Source organism: Rhinolophus sinicus, linkage group LG04 (assembly GCF_036562045.2).
Source record: "Rhinolophus sinicus isolate RSC01 linkage group LG04, ASM3656204v1, whole genome shotgun sequence".
In the NCBI taxonomy this organism is placed as follows: domain Eukaryota; kingdom Metazoa; phylum Chordata; class Mammalia; order Chiroptera; family Rhinolophidae; genus Rhinolophus; species Rhinolophus sinicus.
Window position 1 is genome coordinate 83,265,049 of NC_133754.1, and position 19,897 is coordinate 83,284,945.

The window sequence follows — 19,897 nt, forward strand, 5'->3', positions numbered from 1 at the left end:
CCTTGTGAACACCACCTTCCCCACCCTGGTGATTCCCTGAGAACCCCACCTCAACCACTCAACCAACTCGTGTACCACATAAGGTTCTATCACATCAGCTGAGTCTATGGGCAGCCGGCAGGCTAAAGCAGGCCTCAGGATATCTTGGGGTTTTGTGCAGCTACCCCAGGCTCAGTACTTGTGGCAGCTGTCCTTGCTCTGTTCACAGCGTGGTCCCTCCCATGTACCTCCAGGTCCAGCACAATGAGTGACCAACAACAGATCACACTGTAGCTCCTACCAGGTAGTCCTAGACCAGTCCCAATGAGTGGCTGACCTTGGCCTGCACTGGTGTCCCTCCCAAAAGGCCCCCAAACCAACATTCCTGCAGGCCGGCTTCAGACCACAGAAGAGCACCACCCAATTAGCCCCACAAGCGGCACACCCAAAGGGCGGTCTCAGCAGGCACCAGAGCTCACTAGGGTGAATCCAGCTTTGCAGAGTAAGCCCCCTGCACCACAGCCTGTAAGCTTGTTCTTCTATTTACAAAAGAGTCCTAAAAGAAACATATGTTTATTTGTCTGCATGTATCTATTTGCCCAAACCTGAAATTAGTTAAACCATAGCACTGAATTCCAAACTAGAATACTGAATATCATCAGCATACCTTTTCATGAAGATCATTTATCTCTTCTGTACACCCTGGGTAGAAAGCACAGAGTTTCACTAAGTGTAGTTCATTATCAGGAATCATCAGGAGAAGATCGGCTGCCAAATTCCTGGTCACATAACAAAAGGGGAAATTTCAATGAGGAAGAATAAATCTAAAAATAACATTTAGAACTATGTCAAAGGAGCAAGACTCTTAGTATACCTTCCTTGCTTTTCTATTTACATAAACAGTCCTAATTTCCTATTTAATTATGCAACTCTTCTAAATGTAGATGACAGAAATCAAAGGGCATGAAGAAAAAAGGTATTGTGAAATTCCTCAATATTTATTTAAAATCTAAACTGTCTTACATATTTATAATTAATTTTGTTATTATAGACTAATTCTCTATTGAAACTAAGTAGTATTAGCTATGTTCTATGAAGTGATTTATAAAGCAAACTTGTGAAAGCTAACTCTCGTCAACAATGAACAACTGTATTAACCAGCTCATTAAAACCAGTAGAATACTTAGATATTTTACATTTAGAATTTTGGGTATTGTGTGTATTTCGTAAACTTTAGGTGGAAATCAAAGACAGAAATGTAGTTTTCTGATTTAGTTTTAAAAGATTTAGTCAATGAAATAAATAATTTGAAAATAAGGCATATAAAAACTGTATAGACATAACAGCTTTACATTAAAAATATTTTTTATAAAATTCTTCTTTATAGTTACTGGATGAACAGTTTTTGGTTGCATGAATCATAATTGAGAAAACATTAATTTTTGATAGTTTGAGATGTTATTATTCAATATTCAAGAAACTGATATATACACATTCAGTATGATTTTAGAATAGGCAATATTTCAAATGTGAATTTATGGGTATCCTGTGGACTGTGAGAGTAAAACCCTTCTTCATTAACTTTGTGAAGCCTTCACTAAAATCTAAAGTGGTCATTCATATGAATAAATTATTTTTAAAAACATTAAAAGATATTTAATCAAGAATATAGTGAGTATAGAACAAGAATAGAGATAATTTGTGTGTCAAATTTTCTGTTATCACAGGCAGATAAGACTTTGAGTGTTTCTACTAGTTCCAAATTAGAGTAATTCATCTGTTCTCGCTATAATATGAATGGCATAATGTTTTCTGATACTAACATTTAATAGCAGTTTTCAATAATGTCCATGAAAATATAGAAATTATTACTTGCTTTTATTGCATATAGTATAAAATAGTTGTGCTAAAATTCTATTCAAACTTCTATGAACTACAGACAAAAATATGACTTTCTTACTGTCAAATTATATCTGGATACAGTGAAATTTAATGCCAGCTAATTTTATTCATTCTTTAAATCACTACTTACTGAAAATTCAGTATACCAATTGGAGAAAATGTATATATAATAAATGTGGTATGGACCAGCCAAACGATCTAAAACTCTTTAATTTGACTACCAGAACAAGCATTTTAATTTGCTTAGCTGAATTAGCTGTTATTTTATATTGTAGAAAGCCACAGTTCATTTTTTATGTAAGTATAAAATCCTGAGTTCTTTTGTACCTAGGTGATAGGCACTGGTCTCATTACTTTGTAGTTAGATTTTCTATGCTATAAAGTATATAAATGAATTGGCATTCTGTAAAACAACAATGTGAAAAGAGTTAATGATAATTTCTTAATATAGAGTTGGTATTCTAATAAGATAAACTATAAAATTTTAATTAAAAATTTTTTCTAAAACTAGATAATACCTGTATCCAACAGATGGAAAGCTAAACAGAAAATAATTTTGAATATCAATACTATAAATATGCAAAGAGAACAAAGAAGAAGCAAATTTTAATCAACAAATATAAAAATGTGAAGAATTCTTGGTTTATAAAATTATGAACATTTTTTTGAAGTTATGCTGCTATCTTTTTTAATTTGTGGAGCTCTATTAATACTCATGAAAATTACAGATTTCCCTAGGAAATAAACCTCATCAGCATCATATATTTCAGAATTTGAACTTATCCTCGTTGTTGGTACACATATCTATAAAGGAAAAAATCTTGGGGGGAGTTACAGGGAAACAGAAAATTGTTTTATATTAAAAGCAACCAAGACATATAGTCAGTTGAAAGATTTTAAAACCTCTTTTAAATTTAATATTTATTTCTGTTTTGCTTCTTTTAACCTTTGCTTTTTTAAAAAAATCATATTTTATTTAGGTAACATGATGACTTTTAGCATGGAGTCAGTCACCTTTGTGAATAAATCATTTGAGTTTGACCTCATGCTTTGGGATGGGTCTAAGGCCAAGTCATGGTAACTATGAAATTGACTACTACAGTTCATGACAGAGAGAAAACTGGGTGCTCTCAAAGAATGGTCAGCATTAAATACTTTATTTTTATTTTTTTATTAGTTTCAGGTGTACAAAGCAACATAATGGACATTTATACCCCTCACAAAGTGATAACCCCCCCGCCCCCCAATCTACTACCCCTCTGACATCGTATATAGCTGTTACAATACCATTGACTATATTCCCTATGCTGTACTTTACATCCCGTGGGGGAGAAAATATATATATTTTTTCATGTATATATGATTATAATTGACATTCAATATCATTCTACTTCAGCTTCAGGGGTACAGCGCAGTGGTCAGGCATCTACACGATCTATGAAGTGATCCCCCTGATAAATCCAGTACCCATCTGACCCCCTACATAATCTTTACATCACTATTGATTATATTCCCCATACTGTATTTCACATCCCCGGGACTATTTGTGACTACCAATTTGTACTTCCTAATCCCTTCACTTTCTCCCTCATCCTCACCCCCCTCCCATCTAGCAACAGTCAGTTTTTTCTCTATATCTGTGAGTCTATTTCTGTTTTATTTACTACTTTATTTTGTTCTTTAGATTCCACATGTAAGTGAATCATATGGTATTTGTCTTTCTCAGTCTGACTTATTTCATCAGCATAATATTAAGACTGATGGCGGAGGAAGAGGGCTCTTCTATCACGACAGGATATGGGTAACGATTAGGATAACTCTGAGATGCCTGACTCACTATTAAGCCCCCAGATCTGGACAGAAAGAGAGAATGGAAAAGGCTGTTGCTTTTCCTGAGTTAGCCCCAGATAAGGGGGTGGTATAGTGTGATAGCCATCATAGACTAAGTGTTTGTGTTCCCCCCAAATTCATATGTTGAAACCTAATCCCCAACATATTTGGAGGTGAGGCCTTCGGAAGGTGATTAGGTCCTGAGGGATTAGAATCCTTATAAAAGAGGCCACAGAGAACTCCTTAACACTCCACCACAGGAGCATAGGAAAAGATGGCAACATTATTAACCAGGACACTGAATCTGCCAGCACCTTGATCTGGGAGTTCTCAGTTTCCAGAACTGTGAGAAATAAATTTCTATGGTTTATAAGCCACCCAGTCTGTGGTATTTGGTTAGAGCAGCCCGAACAGACTAAGACAGTAGCTAAGGGTGCAAACTTCAGAGCCAGTTCATGTAGCTTTGAATCTTGGCTCTTACCACTTACTGAGACCTGAGGCAAATCAGTATGTACTGCCTAGTATCAGGTGCATTATTATATGCAAAGAGCTTAAATCAGTGCTAGGCATACAGTAAGCAGTACAGAAGTGTTAGTTAGCTGTTGTTGCTGTTATTATTGTCATCTGTAGTGTTCAATAGTGCAGTCTATATAGCTCCATCCTAAGAGTGGTACGTGCGTGCCTGGGGTGGTACGTGCGTGCCAGGTCAACGTCCTGATAAACAAGTTTATTTAGAAACATCTTGAGGTTCTAGGCATTTTGGGAAAAGAGATGATAAAAGTCTAACATCATCTTTATTCAGCACATAACTATTGAGTGACAGCATCATATCTTTCCTAAAAGTGCCTCCATAATGAAGGACTGTCTGTCCTAAGGACAGGGCTCTAAGGTATGAGTGAGAATTTATTTGACTGGGATTTCTAGGTTACACAAGGGACTGTCCAGGATCTGTCTCTCAAAGTATTGCCCGTGTTTGGGAAAAATGGCCTGTTCCAAATCTCCAGCTAACCCATCTTTGTTACTACTCTCCATTATTTTCCAAGCCTTAAAACAAGACACAAGATCTGACAAGAATGAGTACAGTAGAGATGCAGAATTCTAAATGTGGGAATGTGTGGACTTGATAATCTTAAGTACACAATTATTGTCTCATGATGAATATTTAGAATTATAACTTGGCTACTTCAGAATGAGTCACGGTAGATTTCAACTACCAACCATGGTAAGTTTGCACCATTACTTCATTCTCATATCACCATTTCCTTCCATAATCTTATCTTTTATTTAAAAAGGAGACCCTACATACTCACATCACACATGCTATCAAATGTAACTTACAATACTTAAGACATGCATTCCATCACCATAAAGTTATTATTTAAATTTTGAAATTCTTACCATATTGAAATCATCATGCATTTTCTCGCCAATAATTCTAGGGCATAGTGGGTTGCTGGAGCTGCAGACTCTCCTAGGACTGCACCCACACAGATTGCCAACTCCAGTTCGTTTCCACGAAGCAGGTATGTCATGGCAAGCTTGCTCCAGAAGAAAACAATGTCTTCAGTTTCATAGATGCTGGGTAGGATCACCATTCCAGCCAAGCTCAGAAAGCAGTAGGCGTAAGTTTGTATTAACCTATAATCTGTTATTCTTATAAAATATTGAATGTAATATTTCTATAAAGTATGTCAGTGTAACTGCAATTTTCAAATGGAAAAGATGATAAAGGAACATACAGGAAATTTTATAAGGTCAGAATTTAGGAGTTTAGAACCCTTGCTCATATTTTCGTAATTAATAATAGTCTCTCTGCAATATCCACAACATGTCCTTCAGTCTCTCTATCAGAATAAAATGCAAATTCTTAAAAGCTTATTCAGTAGTGTACAATGATTATCAATTATCCCCAAAATCCAATATATCTGAGAGTCCTTAAAAGCAGAATCTTATCTTTACTTAATATTTTCATTACATTAGTGGGTCAAATGGAAAAATACCTTAAAAATATAACTTGTGAAGAATATGCTAAAGTATACTTAAGAGTAAGGAACTGCTTTCAAAGGTCAGGAATTCTGACTTTTCCCTTTACCAAACTACTGCTTCTCATTTATGATGAAATACTTAAAGTGAGGTTGTTACAAACAACCTATCTTGAGATTAAAAAAAAAAAAAAATGTTTTAAACAGATCTCAGTCTGTAGAGTTCATTCAGGCTTGGAAAACATGTAAAACCAGATCTTACACAGGAAGTCACCATGTTTTCTCCCCTCAAACACCATGATACATCTTAAGAGCTTTTCATTTACAGAAACCGATGTGAAATGAGGTACCTCAATATCATCTACAGCGAGGTGGCAACATGCAGCCAGCACTGCTCGACCATCCTGAAAATACCATTCTGCCAGTTCTTTAGTGACTGTGTGCAGGAGTCTAGAAAGAAGGAGGATAGATTCTACATGAACACAAGGATTCCATCATAAAAGGGAATTAATGCCCTTTTATAACAAGCTGATTAAGGGATCAAATAGGATTTAATTCGACATCCTTGAGTTAGGTGTAAAGCCTGATTTGGGGGGAAAAATCAGGAAAGCAGTCTTTCTTAGTAGCAGATGAGCTGATAATCCCCCCAACGGTTAGAAGAAAAGTCTAATTTTCAAAATTTACTATCCTACATTGAATAATTAATGACTCAGCTATAGAGCTAGTTAACCTTTGAAGAATTACAGGTTGAACTGAAAATTTTCAAAATTTACGTGGTGACTGCAATATACTGTGTTTTCCTGAAAATAAGACCTAGCTGGACAAAAAGCTCTAATACGTCTTTTGGAGCAAAAATTAATATAATATAATATAATATAATATAATATAATATAATACCAGGTCTTATATTAATTTTTGCTCCAAAGGACGTATTAGAGCTGAGTGTCCAGCTAGGTCTTATTTTCGGGGAAACAGGGTAGGTAGTATGTTAGCTCTTTAAGATAACAAGTTTAGAAGTGGCAAAGAGTAGCAGCAAAAAACCGGGAAAGAATACATTAGTCCCAACACATTATTTGCTTAACATTTTACGATCCTTTTTTACTTGACAAGTGTCCTAAAAGTTCAAATATCCTCTTTTCTAGGGCAAAAACAGGAGCCAAGAAAAGAGCCAGAGGAAGGTAGATTACTAGATTTGAAAAAGTAAAAAAAAAAAAAGGCTGAAGAATTCTAATTTCCATTTCTTTTAAAAACATAACTGTTTGGATTTCTTCTTTCAAAGAGGTCTAACTGTCATTCTAGTCACTAATATTAGGGTCACAGAATTATGAACAATATTACCATATTATCCATAATGACTTTATAGCAAAACATTAATAAGCAACACACTTTGTTTTCACTGCTCCTCCTCTCCAACAGGTTGGCTCAGTTTTTTAAGTACTTAGATGCTTTACCTGCAGTCTCTTTACTGAAATACATTGGTTTTTCTGGAGGCCACATAAAGTGTGTCCAGGCTGTGTCCACATGCCTAACATTTCCCTATGCAGGGAGGGTTGCTGTAATAGAACTAGATTGTGGTGGGAAATGCAGATGAAGACATGCTCCAGCCAAGTCCTCTGTATACAAATAAGGATGAACCGCACATCCCTCAAGAACTCCTAAAGGGAAACCAACCATAAAGATATTGACTCCAAACAAAGAATAAATCACTCACTCATTAAAGTCTTCCCTGCAGATATCATCAGAATAGGAAGATCCTTTAGGTGTAGAGACATGTAAGGTTTGCATATTTCCCTCACAAGCAGCCTGGAATTTAATGAACAATTTAATCTTCAGCTAATTGTTAGTAACTGACAAATTTCAGAATATTATTTTGAGCAAAGTATACTTAAATTGTGTTTGAAACTTACACTACAATTTGGAGATAACCTTAGAATATGAAATAAAAACTGAACTCCTGTGTCTCAACAAGAAGCTTCAGGTAAATGGTTACTAGAAAAAGTTGTTCAAGCATATGTAACATTCAGCAGCATATGAACGTTCAGAGTTCAGAGATGTGTGCGTATTTAAGGATCTAAAATAAGTTCAGTGTGACCAGAGCAAAGATGGTGTGACTGAAATACCGAGAGAGAAAGCCGGGAGTTGGGCATAAGCCAAGGCATCCACGGCTCCGCCAATCATGTGAAAGCGAGTCAGTCAACACAAGCTCCTCCTTTCCACACCCACCCACCATCACATGCAGCTTGTGTAATTATGTGGTTATACCTGCGCTACAAGCAGAGCTTCTTTAAGCTGCCCTCTGGACATAAAAAAGTTGACTAATTTTTTCACATCACCAATGGCTATGCAATATGGAATGACATCATCCTTATCTTCCTGGATTAACTGATCAGCTCTCCTAATAAAATAAGAACAGTTAATTTTACAATATACTCATTTCAAGGTTCTCAGTTGAACTGAGATTTTTCTGAAATATCTAAAATAAATTTGAAGCAGATTTCATAAAGCTCTTTTGCATATCACTTTTTAAAGACTCAGCTATTACGATCAAATCACAATATAGAAACAGAAGTTTTCTGAAATAATTAACTTTATAGGCACTTGTTTTCCATTAGAACCCTACATATTGTCATATTTTAAATGCACTGAACACTTCAGGTCTTAAAATTAATGTAGCTTATTAATATGAGCAATATATTTTTCTGAAAACAAGTTGTCAACTAGATGTATGTGATGGCAGATCTACTCTCAATTGGATTAATAAATATGTGGGTGTTTACTAAAGACAGAGTTTTAAATGTTTTAGTGAGCAAAATGATGAAGAGAGCCTCTACATGCAATTAGTGTAAATCATTAAAAAGGATAATACAAGGACATAAATATTGATAATAAAATGCAGAATATTGTACATACCCCAAGCAAGGTAGTTTAAAAGAAAATAATGTTCCAGATACGTGGGGGGCCTGATCTTGTAGATTATGAAGGGTGTATGTGTGTCTGTCTATGTCTCCCTGTATCCATTACTATCTGTCCATCTCTTTAGTTTTTGTCCTATCTAAGTCCCAGGTACTTTCTCAATGACAAACCTAGTTATTTCCTTTATTAATGTTTAACATCAGTTTTTTAAAATTAAATTCATTGGGGGTGACATTGGTTAGTAAAATTATATAAGCTCCAAGTGCACAATTCTATAATATATCATCTATATATTGCATTGTGTGTTCACCACCCAAAGTCAACTTTCTTCCATCACCATATACCGGGGGTGTCAAAAAAACGTATACGCATGACTTGTATTCGTCTTTTGTTATTGGCAGATATTGAATATTACAATTTTAATACAGTTTTTTCCTTTCCTAAAATGTGTATATATTTTTTTGGCACCCTCTGTATTTGACCCCCTTTACCCTCTTCTACCACCCCCAACCTCAGTTTTGTGGAACTAATCAGGTGTATTTAATTTATACATTACAATTGCCTATATTCGGGTAGGTGTAGTAGACCCTTTTGCCTAATTCACTGTTAACAGTCTCCAATTCACAGGATCATTGTGAGTCTCCCCAACAGTATGTTTTTACCATGCGACCCTGATTTTCCTTGTCATAGCTGTTTGGGAACAATATTCTCTTTCTGGGCATTTAAAAATAGGACTGAGAGAATGCCAATCTTTCTGAATGGCTGGATCTATGAAATTAAACTTTGGAGCTGGGGGTATATTCTGGCCACTACGTGACTACAGAGCAGAGAAAATCAGGTGTTGGTTTTCAAAGATAAATGAGATAGAGGTTTTGCTGAGGTTGAAACAAAATTGTTTTGTGAAATGAATATCCTGTTAACTAGACTTCATTAAGGTTTCAGTGGGAGCAATAACATTCACAATTGCACAGTGATGGTACCGAAATTTAGAATTATTCGGGATCGTAGAGCTTAGGGTAGGGAGCCTACAGTCTGAGGGCTGGAGCCAGCCTGCTGCTTCACTTACACTGGGAAAGTAGATGCTAAAAAACTCTACTTTCCCACAGCAAATGCATTGATCCTTTGGGACTTCATGCTTTGCCTCTGATTGACTTTTATTTGCACATGTGAGTTGCAGTTGAATTTTTTTCCTAAACCATGTACCATGAAGTGAAAAATTTTCATTTTTAATACCAGATATAAGATGAATACTCAATAAATAGTACTCTACAGGCCTAGAAGTGATTGGTTCAATGTCCCCAAAAAAGATATGTTGAAGTCTTAACCCACGGTATCTGTAAATGTAACCTTATTTGGAAATAGGGTCTTTGTTGATGTAATTAATTAAGACAGGGTTATTCTGTATAAGGGTAGACCTCATATGACTGTTGTCCTTACTAAAGAGAGGGAAATTTGGACATAGAGACACACAGGGATAATGCCATGTGAAGACAAGGCAGAGGTTGGAGTGATATGTCTACAAGCCAATGAATGCCAAGCATTGGCGGTAACCAACAGAAGTGGGGGAGAAGCATGGACCTGGTTCTTTCTCAGAGTCTTCGGTAGGAACCAACCCTGCCACCAACTTGATATCGGACCTCCAGCCTCCAGAACTGTGAGAGAATAAATTTCTGTTGTTCCAAACCACCCAGTTTGTGGTACTTTATTATGGGAAACCTAGGAAACTAATACATCTTAGGAAAAATCTTGTTTATTACATTTTATAACAAGGACATCTAGTTAAACTGGCTCAGTTTTCAAACTCTTCTTTATCATTTGTACCATCTGTACCTCCCTTGTATCCATGGAGAGGAAATGGTAGGAATTAGTGTCTTCAGAGAGACTTTCTGAGATTATTTATGAAAGAGGTATTTCATGAACATTTGGTAAATTTCAGAAAATCTTACCACTTATTTTTCAATAGCAACACAGTAACCAGTGATCATGTTTACTGATCTGTCACTTCCTCCATTGCCTTCCACTGTCTTTACCAGATGTCAGGTCAAATACCAGAACACCAAAATGACTTTAAGTGATTCATTTAATTTATTTTATCAGTACATATAAATTCATTATTTAAAACAGCATAAAAGTAAAAATCTCAAAAGCTGCCATCATATTTATATATAGTTTCTATTTTAACATATTTCAAAACATCTATTGGGACAGACTCTCTGCCTTACCTCTGCATTAACTTCTTCCAGTATTTCACAGAGACCCCTGGTGCAATTGACAAGGCTTTGTCCCACTGAAATGGAAGAAGAGCAGAAACACAGCCATTTTGATTGCACTATCTTACTCTCAACACTTTTTTGTTTTGTTTTTATGAACTCATATTTATATACAAGTTTTTAGAGTGTTTGGATTTCCAGGATTATTTTGTGTTCTATCTCATGCATTCCTCAGAATATAAATACTACTGTACTTTAAAATAAGAGATGTAAATTCTATTATTTAACAGGAAAAATCCCAAACCTGGAGAGAGAGGTAAACTAGGACGGAGGGAAAGAGAGGAAGAAGTGAGGGTGGGGGAGGGATGTTAACTGAAGTATGTAGTTTGAAAACTGTATTAACTCATCTTCCAACACAACACCAGAGTAATTTGTTCTGTGGTACTCTATGCTGTCTGTTCAAAATAATACATACTGAAATTTTTATTTCACTGTTACTTATATGTAACAAATGACATTTATTTCTATTTTTATTCTCTCTCTACTCATTTTTATAAATTATATTTGTTGTAAATTCTTCCTTTACAGTTAATAACACCTATCTTTTAAAAATTATACTATTAAAGAAGCTCATTGTTTAATCAAGGCTGATTGTGACTGTTACTTGAAAATATGGATTTCACTGAATTCAAATTTAGAAGAGCACTGAGGAAATATTCTGAAATATCACTTCATGAATCAAAATGGCATTTTAATTAAGGCTCCAAAACAGTAGAGTTCTACTGCAATTAAGGCTAGGAAATTGGTAATTAGCCTGAAATAATAGGTTAAAGTTTAAATAGATATTTTTTTACATTATATTACTTATATCACGTTACCTAAAAATGGGGACTTAAAATATGTGTTTTGGGAAATTTATCTGTATGAGTATTATAGCAGGGACAAATGGAAAAAAGAAGTTGAAATGTAGATTAAATTAACTTCACCAAGCTCTTTAAAAAAAATGTGTCTTATAAGTAAAAAGATTAAATGTTTTTCTAATCTCATAGTATTAATCTTACAGAAATACAAATGATTTGTAAGGAGGTGATATGAAAAAATTATAAGGACACGTGTATTTCTAAAGGATTGTAAGTAGAGTTTTTTTTTTATCATTAAGTCCATCAATGAAATTGCACAACAAAATTAAGTTCTATAAGCAGATACCTGGTTAAAGTATCTTTAATTAAATTTGAATATAGTTTAAAATTGCATATAACCAAATATAGAACACAGAAATATAAAGAATTACACCATTCTACGAAAATTAACTTATTCCTTTTCTTCTTGACTTTTGATATATACTATCCTTTCTAACAGTGCCCTATTTAAAAAGTAACTTTTAAGTCATATCATTACTTCTACATTGCTCCTAGATTAAATACTTTTTAGTTTGCAATGCCTTTTCAATATATTTTTAAATGACATATTTTATTATTTTAGGTCAAGCAGTCTTCAGTGTATGGAGAAACAAAAAGGTACACTGAATTTAATTTTGATATATTTTATTGTAACTTTATTGCTCAGTTTTACTTTATATTACTTATAAGTATTCTTCATATCCTGCTTTGTGATTATAGAACTTAGAGCTTTTCAAAAATGATCAAGTATGAAATAAGTTCATGCCATTCTAATCTTTTTTTTGTGTGTGTGTGGAGGGGTGGGAGAATTTTGTTGAACTACAATATACATATAGAAAAATGCAAAGCTCAATAAGTTTTCACAAACTGAACACACTCATGTAACCAGCACCCAGATCAAGAAACAGAAGCCTCCCCCTTTTGCTCTATTTTAGTCACCACCCACCTTCCAAAAGTAAGCACTTTGCTCAATTTTAATAGGACAGAGCATTCTAATCTTACTGAAAACTGTTCTGTTGATTCAGTCCTCTATACAAAGCAACATGTGTCACCATATGATCTGCAGTGGGAACCCTTCTTCTGGCCAGTGTGGGATTAAGTTAGGACAAATAGTATTAACAAGGGGGATCCACTGTGAGCAACACAGATGTTTTTTAGGAATCAAGCATTCCAGCCTGGGACAATGGTTCTCAAACTTTAACCTGTGTGAGAATAACTGGAGGGCTTATAAAAGTGCAGTTGATTTGGCTCCATCCCCAGAGTTTCTGATTCTGTAGGTTTGGGGTGGGCAGCACATGTCTAACAGGTTCCCAAATAATGCTGACACTGCTAGATTGGATCTCTCTTTGACAATTGTTTTAAGGCATACATCTGATGTCAGATTGGCAGAGGGCCAATCAGATCTGTAATAGAAAAAGATACACTTAATATTTAGTATTTAACTAGTACCTAGAATACTTTGTTAAACTCATTCATTTTGCTTTAATAGCACATTACCTCTCCAAGTTCAACCATAAGTTCGCAATATCTCTGAATTTGTCCTAATCTCAAGTGGATTTCAGCAGCTTCCTTCAGTCTTTCCTCTGTAGTAGGAACACCAATACCACCACCAAATTTAGACATCTTGACTGTTGTTAGTTCTTGGGCTTCAGACTGGTTATAAAGAAAATAATGTTTTCTAAATTTTGTTATATAAGAGTTGGTGATAACAGATGACCATAAAAGCATTATATGGATACATATTTTAAAAACATATAGCACTGATTAGTAAAGTTACATAGTTTTCAGGTGTACAATTCTGTAATACATCATCTATATATCACATTGTGCATTCACCACCCAGAGTCAGTTCTCCTTTACTAACCGTTGTCACCCCAATAAACTTTAATTAAAAGAAGATGGAGGAAAAGGAGAAAGAGGAGGATGAGGAAAAGGAAGAGGAGGAGGAGGAGGAGGAGGAGGAGGAGGAGGAGGAAGAGGAGGAGGCGGAGGAGGAGGAGGAGGAGGAGGAAGAGGAGGAGGAGGAGGAGGAAGAGGAGGATGCGGAGGAGGAGGAGGAGGAGGAGGAAGAGGAGGAGGAGGAGGAGGAGGAGGAGGAGGAGGAGGAGGAGGAGAAGGAGGAGGAGGAGGAGGAGGAGGAGGAGGAGGAGGAGGAGGAGGAAGAGGAGGAGGAGGAGGAGGAGGAGGAAGAGGAGGAGGCGGAGGAGGAGGAGGAAGAGGAGGAGGAGGAGGAGGAGGAGGAGGAGGAGGAGGAGGAGAGCATATAGCACTGGAAGTGAAATATTTTTAAAAATCAATACTTTTTCTCTGTAAAATATGATACCTCTTAAGTACAGTGTTTTGGTATGGGTGGGGAGCAGAGACTGGAGGTGCTTGGTGTGGGTGCGGAGAGGCTAAATCTCACTGTCCTTAAAGCTCACAGGTGCTGTGCTTATACAGAGGTCCAGAAGCCAAAAGATAGAGTGATAAAGGGATTTCTAACTGGTGAAAAAATACATAAAGGACTCTAATAAAAATTAAGATAACTGGCTTATTCTAATTGGTTCCTATACTGTCCATGGGTAAGCATTATAGACATTATGTGTTTACCTTGTGATTAAAAAAGGTACTTCTTCTTTATGAAAATAACTGTTCTTATGACCATCAAATCCACATCCCTGGCAAAATTCTTCCCACGCTCTAACAGTTAAGTTCACCATTGATATTTCATTACAAATATAAAAGCTATTTCTTCTTTCTGGTTCTAGGACTGACTTGTGGTTGGCAATGCATATCACTCCAGGTACAAGGTAACTAATAATTTTGTATTAAAATTCATTAAGAGCCACAATACAGTTTTAATAACACATATCTTAGAATACAGCCTTTTAGGCCTCTGAGACTAGAATCAGAGGAGTCCATATGTCACGATCATCTGGTTGTAGGGTAAACAGTGTTTCGAGTAGTTCCAACTGACTTTTGAAGAATTTCATGAGATTAATCTATGAAAACTATGGCTGCCTTTATCTGTTATCAAATAATTCATACACTCATGTTGTTTTAAAGATTTGTCTCCTCAATGTTCACTTATTATTTCAGCCTTTCAACTCTAATTGCATAAATTTTAAAAATAATCTTTATAATAGTGAAAAGGCAAAAATAATTTTTGCTTGAGTACATCATATTTGTATACTTTACTTACCGTTCTGAATTTAATCAGATGTTTCAAATGCATTATTCCTTTACAGTAGTTCTGAGGAAGTAAGCTATCGTCTTGCCCTCTTATCACAGCAACTAAGTTCCATAAATTGTCACTGCCACCTGGCGGCTAAAAAATTGATACAGAATATCCAAACATGTAATAATGAATTTGAAATCCCACAGCATTTGCATCGTCGAAAATATAATGCAGGCATACATAATTTGAAAATTAACAAAATAATAACTATGGTTTATGTCATTGTTTCTAGTTTCCATTTGCTTTCTCACTGTACCGATTTTGTTCAGCGGGACCCAATGAATTGGGATGATACATGTAAATATAGGATAACTTCATGACAATAGTTGTAACAACTCATTTTGCTGAAAGGGAAAATGTTCACGTTTAATTCCTATAATACTTACTGATAGACACTGTGAAAACCATCTTAGTTTTTTCACTCGAGGACTACCAGTTAGTTTCTCTATTTCTTGTTTAATATCTCTTGACACTTTACCACACAACAGAGGAGGGGTGCCTTGTTGTATAGCATAATCTGGAGAACAGACATCATTCAGTGAGAAAAGACTGCTATAATATTATTTAAAAATAAAACATAATACATGCATATTGTCAATACCAGTGTTCCCGATAATTTCTTCCCAAGATCTGTCTGCCAGAATATTTATTTGTAAAGGAGTGATTAAAGGTGTTAATGACCAGAGTCTCACTGTAGAGTCACGGGAGCAAGAGGCCATCGTGAAGGGGCGGCTTGGATGGCATGTTAAACCTGAGAGAAAAAATAAACCTATTTTAACTAAACATTGGAAAATATTTTTATCTGTATGTACTTCATAAAACACACAGAATTGAAGTTTTGAAGAAATGTTTCAAATAACATTTGTATCTTGGCTGAAAATAATACAAAAATGTAATAAATTATTGAGCATATTCTGTAAATATGAATACAATTTGAATAACTATTAGAAAGCAAATGGTCCTGGATGAAAATGTTGAAATTATATTTCAGTCTGTTATAATGCAGTGCACAGTAAGTAATCTGTGAGTGGATGGATGGATGGAAGTTCTGGCTCTAAGAGAGAGTTGGGGACCTTTCAATTTACAATGTCCAGAAATGGGGTTCTCTCTCACATTCAATCCCACACTATATCAATTAAAAGGTCATGGGATAAAGCATATGGATACGAATGGCTAGAATAGAGTACTGTCCGCAAGGAATTACTTTTGCATTCTTTAATTCACCTACTTACTCCCATCAAGATTTGGGTGCTACAAATGAGAGTCAAGTGATACACAAAAGATAAGAAATCTGATTTTCCATACCTAGCTCAACAATATTAAAAAATAAAACATTACCCTAAATATCCAAGAATAGAAGTAGAGGAATGGTTAAATAAGCTTTATCTACTTTACCACTGATTTCCTATTTTACATCTTACTCCTGGAGTGATGGTAAGAGAGGAAGAAAAATCCAAGCCATACATGTAAATGTGTGTATGTGTGTGCGTGTGTGTGTGTATGTGTGTGTAGAGACACAAATACATCTGCAGAAAGAGAAAGACCACCACAATGCTAACATTAGTTACTTTCTGATAATTTCTGATGATGTTTTCTATTATCTTCTGTGTATTCTGATAGTTCAATAATAAACATGTATAGTTTCAAATGAGAAAAATTTTATTTAAAAATGAAACACTGCAGACTTTTTCAAAAAACACAAAATTGCTCAGAAATTACAATCGTCATTAATATAGCAAAATATAAAAGTACATGAAAAACACTTTACCATATACATCGGCACCATGATCATACACAGTATCCAAACAAATTCCTCCTCGAGTGTCCCATACTTTTATAGTGTAGTCCCAGCTACCAGATATTAGTAGATAGGGGATCTCACTATTCCACATCAATCCCCTAACAGGTGCAGTATGTCCACTAAGAATACTGATGCAAGCATCTTGAGTATAATCCCAGATTCGAACAGAACTGTAACAGAATATTATGGATGTAATACCACTCAAATTATAATTTATCTAAAATATTAACATAGTCTTAATGGAGCACAACGATTATTTCTCAATATATTAAAAAAAGCACTTTATGTTTCAAGATATGTGAAGATTCTCTTCTTTATAGCAGGTGGAAATGAATAATTAACCAGGCTAGACCTACTCTATTCCTATATACAGCATTGTTTTCCTTACTTTTACTGCTCATTTGTTAATGATACTAAACATACTATCTCACAGTTTATATGTTTAAAATAATTGCTTTCTTGAAATGAAATATCCAGAAGAGATAAATCCAAAGAAAAATATGATTAATAACATGGATACAATAATTTAAGAGCACTCAAATTATTTGTAAATGATGAAAATACAGCACGAAAGACAATGGGTATTATTTGAAAAGTCAGTTCATATTTATGCTTTTATCAGTACAGTAAATAAATCATTCCTTCAAGTTTTTGTCAGTAAAATAAGTTGCTTAGTGAGTGTGGAGTCACTCTCAGATCAAGTACGAAATTTAAATATAACTGGATTCATGATATTACTTGAATCTACTGATTGTACAAAGTGCAAATGTTACTGAAATAAAATCTGAACTCAAAATGAACTTAAGACCACCAAATGCCAACTTTTCTTTGACAATTCATACTAATTTTCAGTCACAGATTTATATCAACCTGCCAATACCAAAATAATAATACTTCAAAGGTTATATTATCCTATAAAAGAGACATTATATATTTTTATTTCTTTAAGGCATATCTCTTTCTCCTTTATGTAACAAGACTTCTTTTTCCCTTTATCCTAGTACAGGACAATATATCCAGGTATATCATAACTTATTTTTTTTTTGGTGCCAATTTCTTATATATGTTAGCATTTAAATTATTTTGTTTGATATCATACTTTCATATATAAGACTATATTAAAGCAATTTGTACGAAAATACTTTAATGTTATCATGGGGGCACTAGAACAAGTGCCTTGCTTATATGACATAAGTTAGATTAGGCAAACATCAAGCTTTGAAGTCCTAATGTGTATTTTTCGCTCAAGCATAAGAAAAGCTTGTGCCCCATAAGGAGTACCTGAGTGTTCCAGGCTGCAGCTTAGTCTCCACGAGTTCTGTGATGAGTACATTGGCAATTAGTGGTTTCTCTACAATTTTGACTTTTATTTAAAGGTGCTAGATAACTTGTAAGGTACAACCATCTCTATAGGACTACTAAAGGGACCAATAACCAGAATTTAGTAATGCCTTTCAACGTTATTACCAAGTCAGTAAAATGCTTACTGCTATCTTTCTGACAAATAACTGAAGATTATTTTCTTAGATAATAATTGAAGATTATACTTTTTTTCTGTAGAACAGAATTTAGAGTCTAAAGTTTATAAGAGACTGAAACAATCTCAAAATGAACTCATATTAACAACCTTATCATAAATAATATTTCAAGTGATAACCCACAGAAATCTAACAATTGTTTTTATTATTAAATTTGGGTTTATGCCAAAATTTCAAGATGAAAATACTTAATTTTCAATATTAAATCTCTGGTTACTATACATATCATGCCTTTTACTTGCATAAAGTGAGATTTTTCATACCTTAATTTATTTCATACTCAAGTAGTGACCAAACTGTATTATGCATTTCTATCTTGTTTAAATATAAAATACAGACAAGATTTCAGAAACTTCCACAAACCCTGAAAAAACGTTAAATCACTCTCATTTCTAAAATATCTTCTCTTCATGCTATAAAATATATGATCATCTCCTTTTAGTTCATTCTTAATGAAAACAGAGCACAGCTCCTTTCCTTACTATGTGACCATTATTAAAAATAAATTCCTCTCTATTTTACAGAGATTTATTTGCTTCAGATCTTCCTTTTCCCAACAGATACTTTTAAAACTTTTATCTCCCTTAACTTTGTTGCTAATGAGTTAGAACTGAGCATCCATAGTAAGCAAAGTAAAAAAATAGAAATCACGACTATAATGATAATACGAGGATGGCAAAATTTAATTTACTTTTCCTTGAATGTAGTTAGGTACTCATTGAACTGCCTACATGTTAAGTACATATTTAAAGTATTTCCACATATAAGTTGGATCATATAAATAAGTACATTTCTAGAAAATTATAAGCTTATGATGTTAAGGACTAGAAAATTAGAATCTAAAAACACATACCCATCATCAGAACCACTGCAAAGAATTCCTTCCCTCAGAGGAGACCATCTAACATGGAACACTTTGGCTGTATGCCCACTAAATATTTTCAATGGTTGATCAGAACTGGTGGCCACGTAATAGACACGAACATTTTTGTCTTCACAGCCAGTGGCTATCATGTCTCTGAAATATCGTCAGTGGCACATTAAAATATGAAAAATTTGATATTATTTGTTATTAATAATTTTAACTGTACAGAGTACTAATTTCTAAAACTAGAATTTTTTGCTTCCTTGATGAAATTAGACTAAAAACTCACATAAGTAAAAACATCATTTGCAGAAATTGCCCTATTACGGAGTTTTTCTCTCAATCAGTTCCCTTTCAATCAGTTGAATTTTTATTTTATTCATCCTGTATCAGAGATAATGGTATTTATACTTTCAGAAGTTCTTTCTCAAACTGTTCAGATTTTATAACTTCTTGCATATTTCTCAGAACTTTATATTTTTAAACTACTGGATCTTAAGAAGGGTCCCCAATGGACAGTGACTGAGATTTGTTTACTTGCTGATAAACAAATTAGTACCTGTCCTGACCACTGGTCAATTTTATGAGGCCTGGGTATAAATAACAATGTTTTCCCCCGGAAGGATGTTGAGAAGCTCTCTACAGACCAGGGTTATCTCATCTGACAGTAAGTCCTGGTGGCTTTCCCAACTTGAGATGCTTTCACTGTTTCATCCAACTAAGAATCCTCTAGAAACATAATATGTAGATATAGTCTTTAA

At 34.6% G+C, this 19,897-nt stretch overlaps 1 protein-coding gene across 9 annotated transcripts in view; it reads right to left on the reverse strand.

Annotated features, from left to right (window-relative positions):
• The window catches only part of WDR17 (WD repeat domain 17), an 88,962-nt gene that overhangs the window by 13,684 nt on the left and 55,381 nt on the right, over positions 1-19,897 (reverse strand). For 6 of the 9 annotated variants that reach the window (XM_074329891.1, XM_074329894.1, XM_019749461.2 and 3 more), the window contains 13 exons: positions 19,125-19,289; positions 16,701-16,903; positions 15,534-15,683; positions 15,319-15,449; positions 14,897-15,022; positions 13,213-13,368; positions 10,829-10,893; positions 7,956-8,088; positions 7,405-7,496; positions 6,044-6,143; positions 5,110-5,249; positions 2,400-2,420; positions 647-758 (listed from right to left, as the gene is read on the reverse strand). In XM_074329891.1, the coding sequence (XP_074185992.1) occupies positions 647-758; positions 2,400-2,420; positions 5,110-5,249; positions 6,044-6,143; positions 7,405-7,496; positions 7,956-8,088; positions 10,829-10,893; positions 13,213-13,368; positions 14,897-15,022; positions 15,319-15,449; positions 15,534-15,683; positions 16,701-16,903; positions 19,125-19,289 (1,594 nt within the window). The remainder of the gene's footprint in view (positions 1-646; positions 759-2,399; positions 2,421-5,109; positions 5,250-6,043; positions 6,144-7,404; positions 7,497-7,955; positions 8,089-10,828; positions 10,894-13,212; positions 13,369-14,896; positions 15,023-15,318; positions 15,450-15,533; positions 15,684-16,700; positions 16,904-19,124; positions 19,290-19,897) is intronic. The other 3 variants (XM_019749466.2, XM_019749462.2, XM_074329895.1) reach the window with 3 other exon arrangements.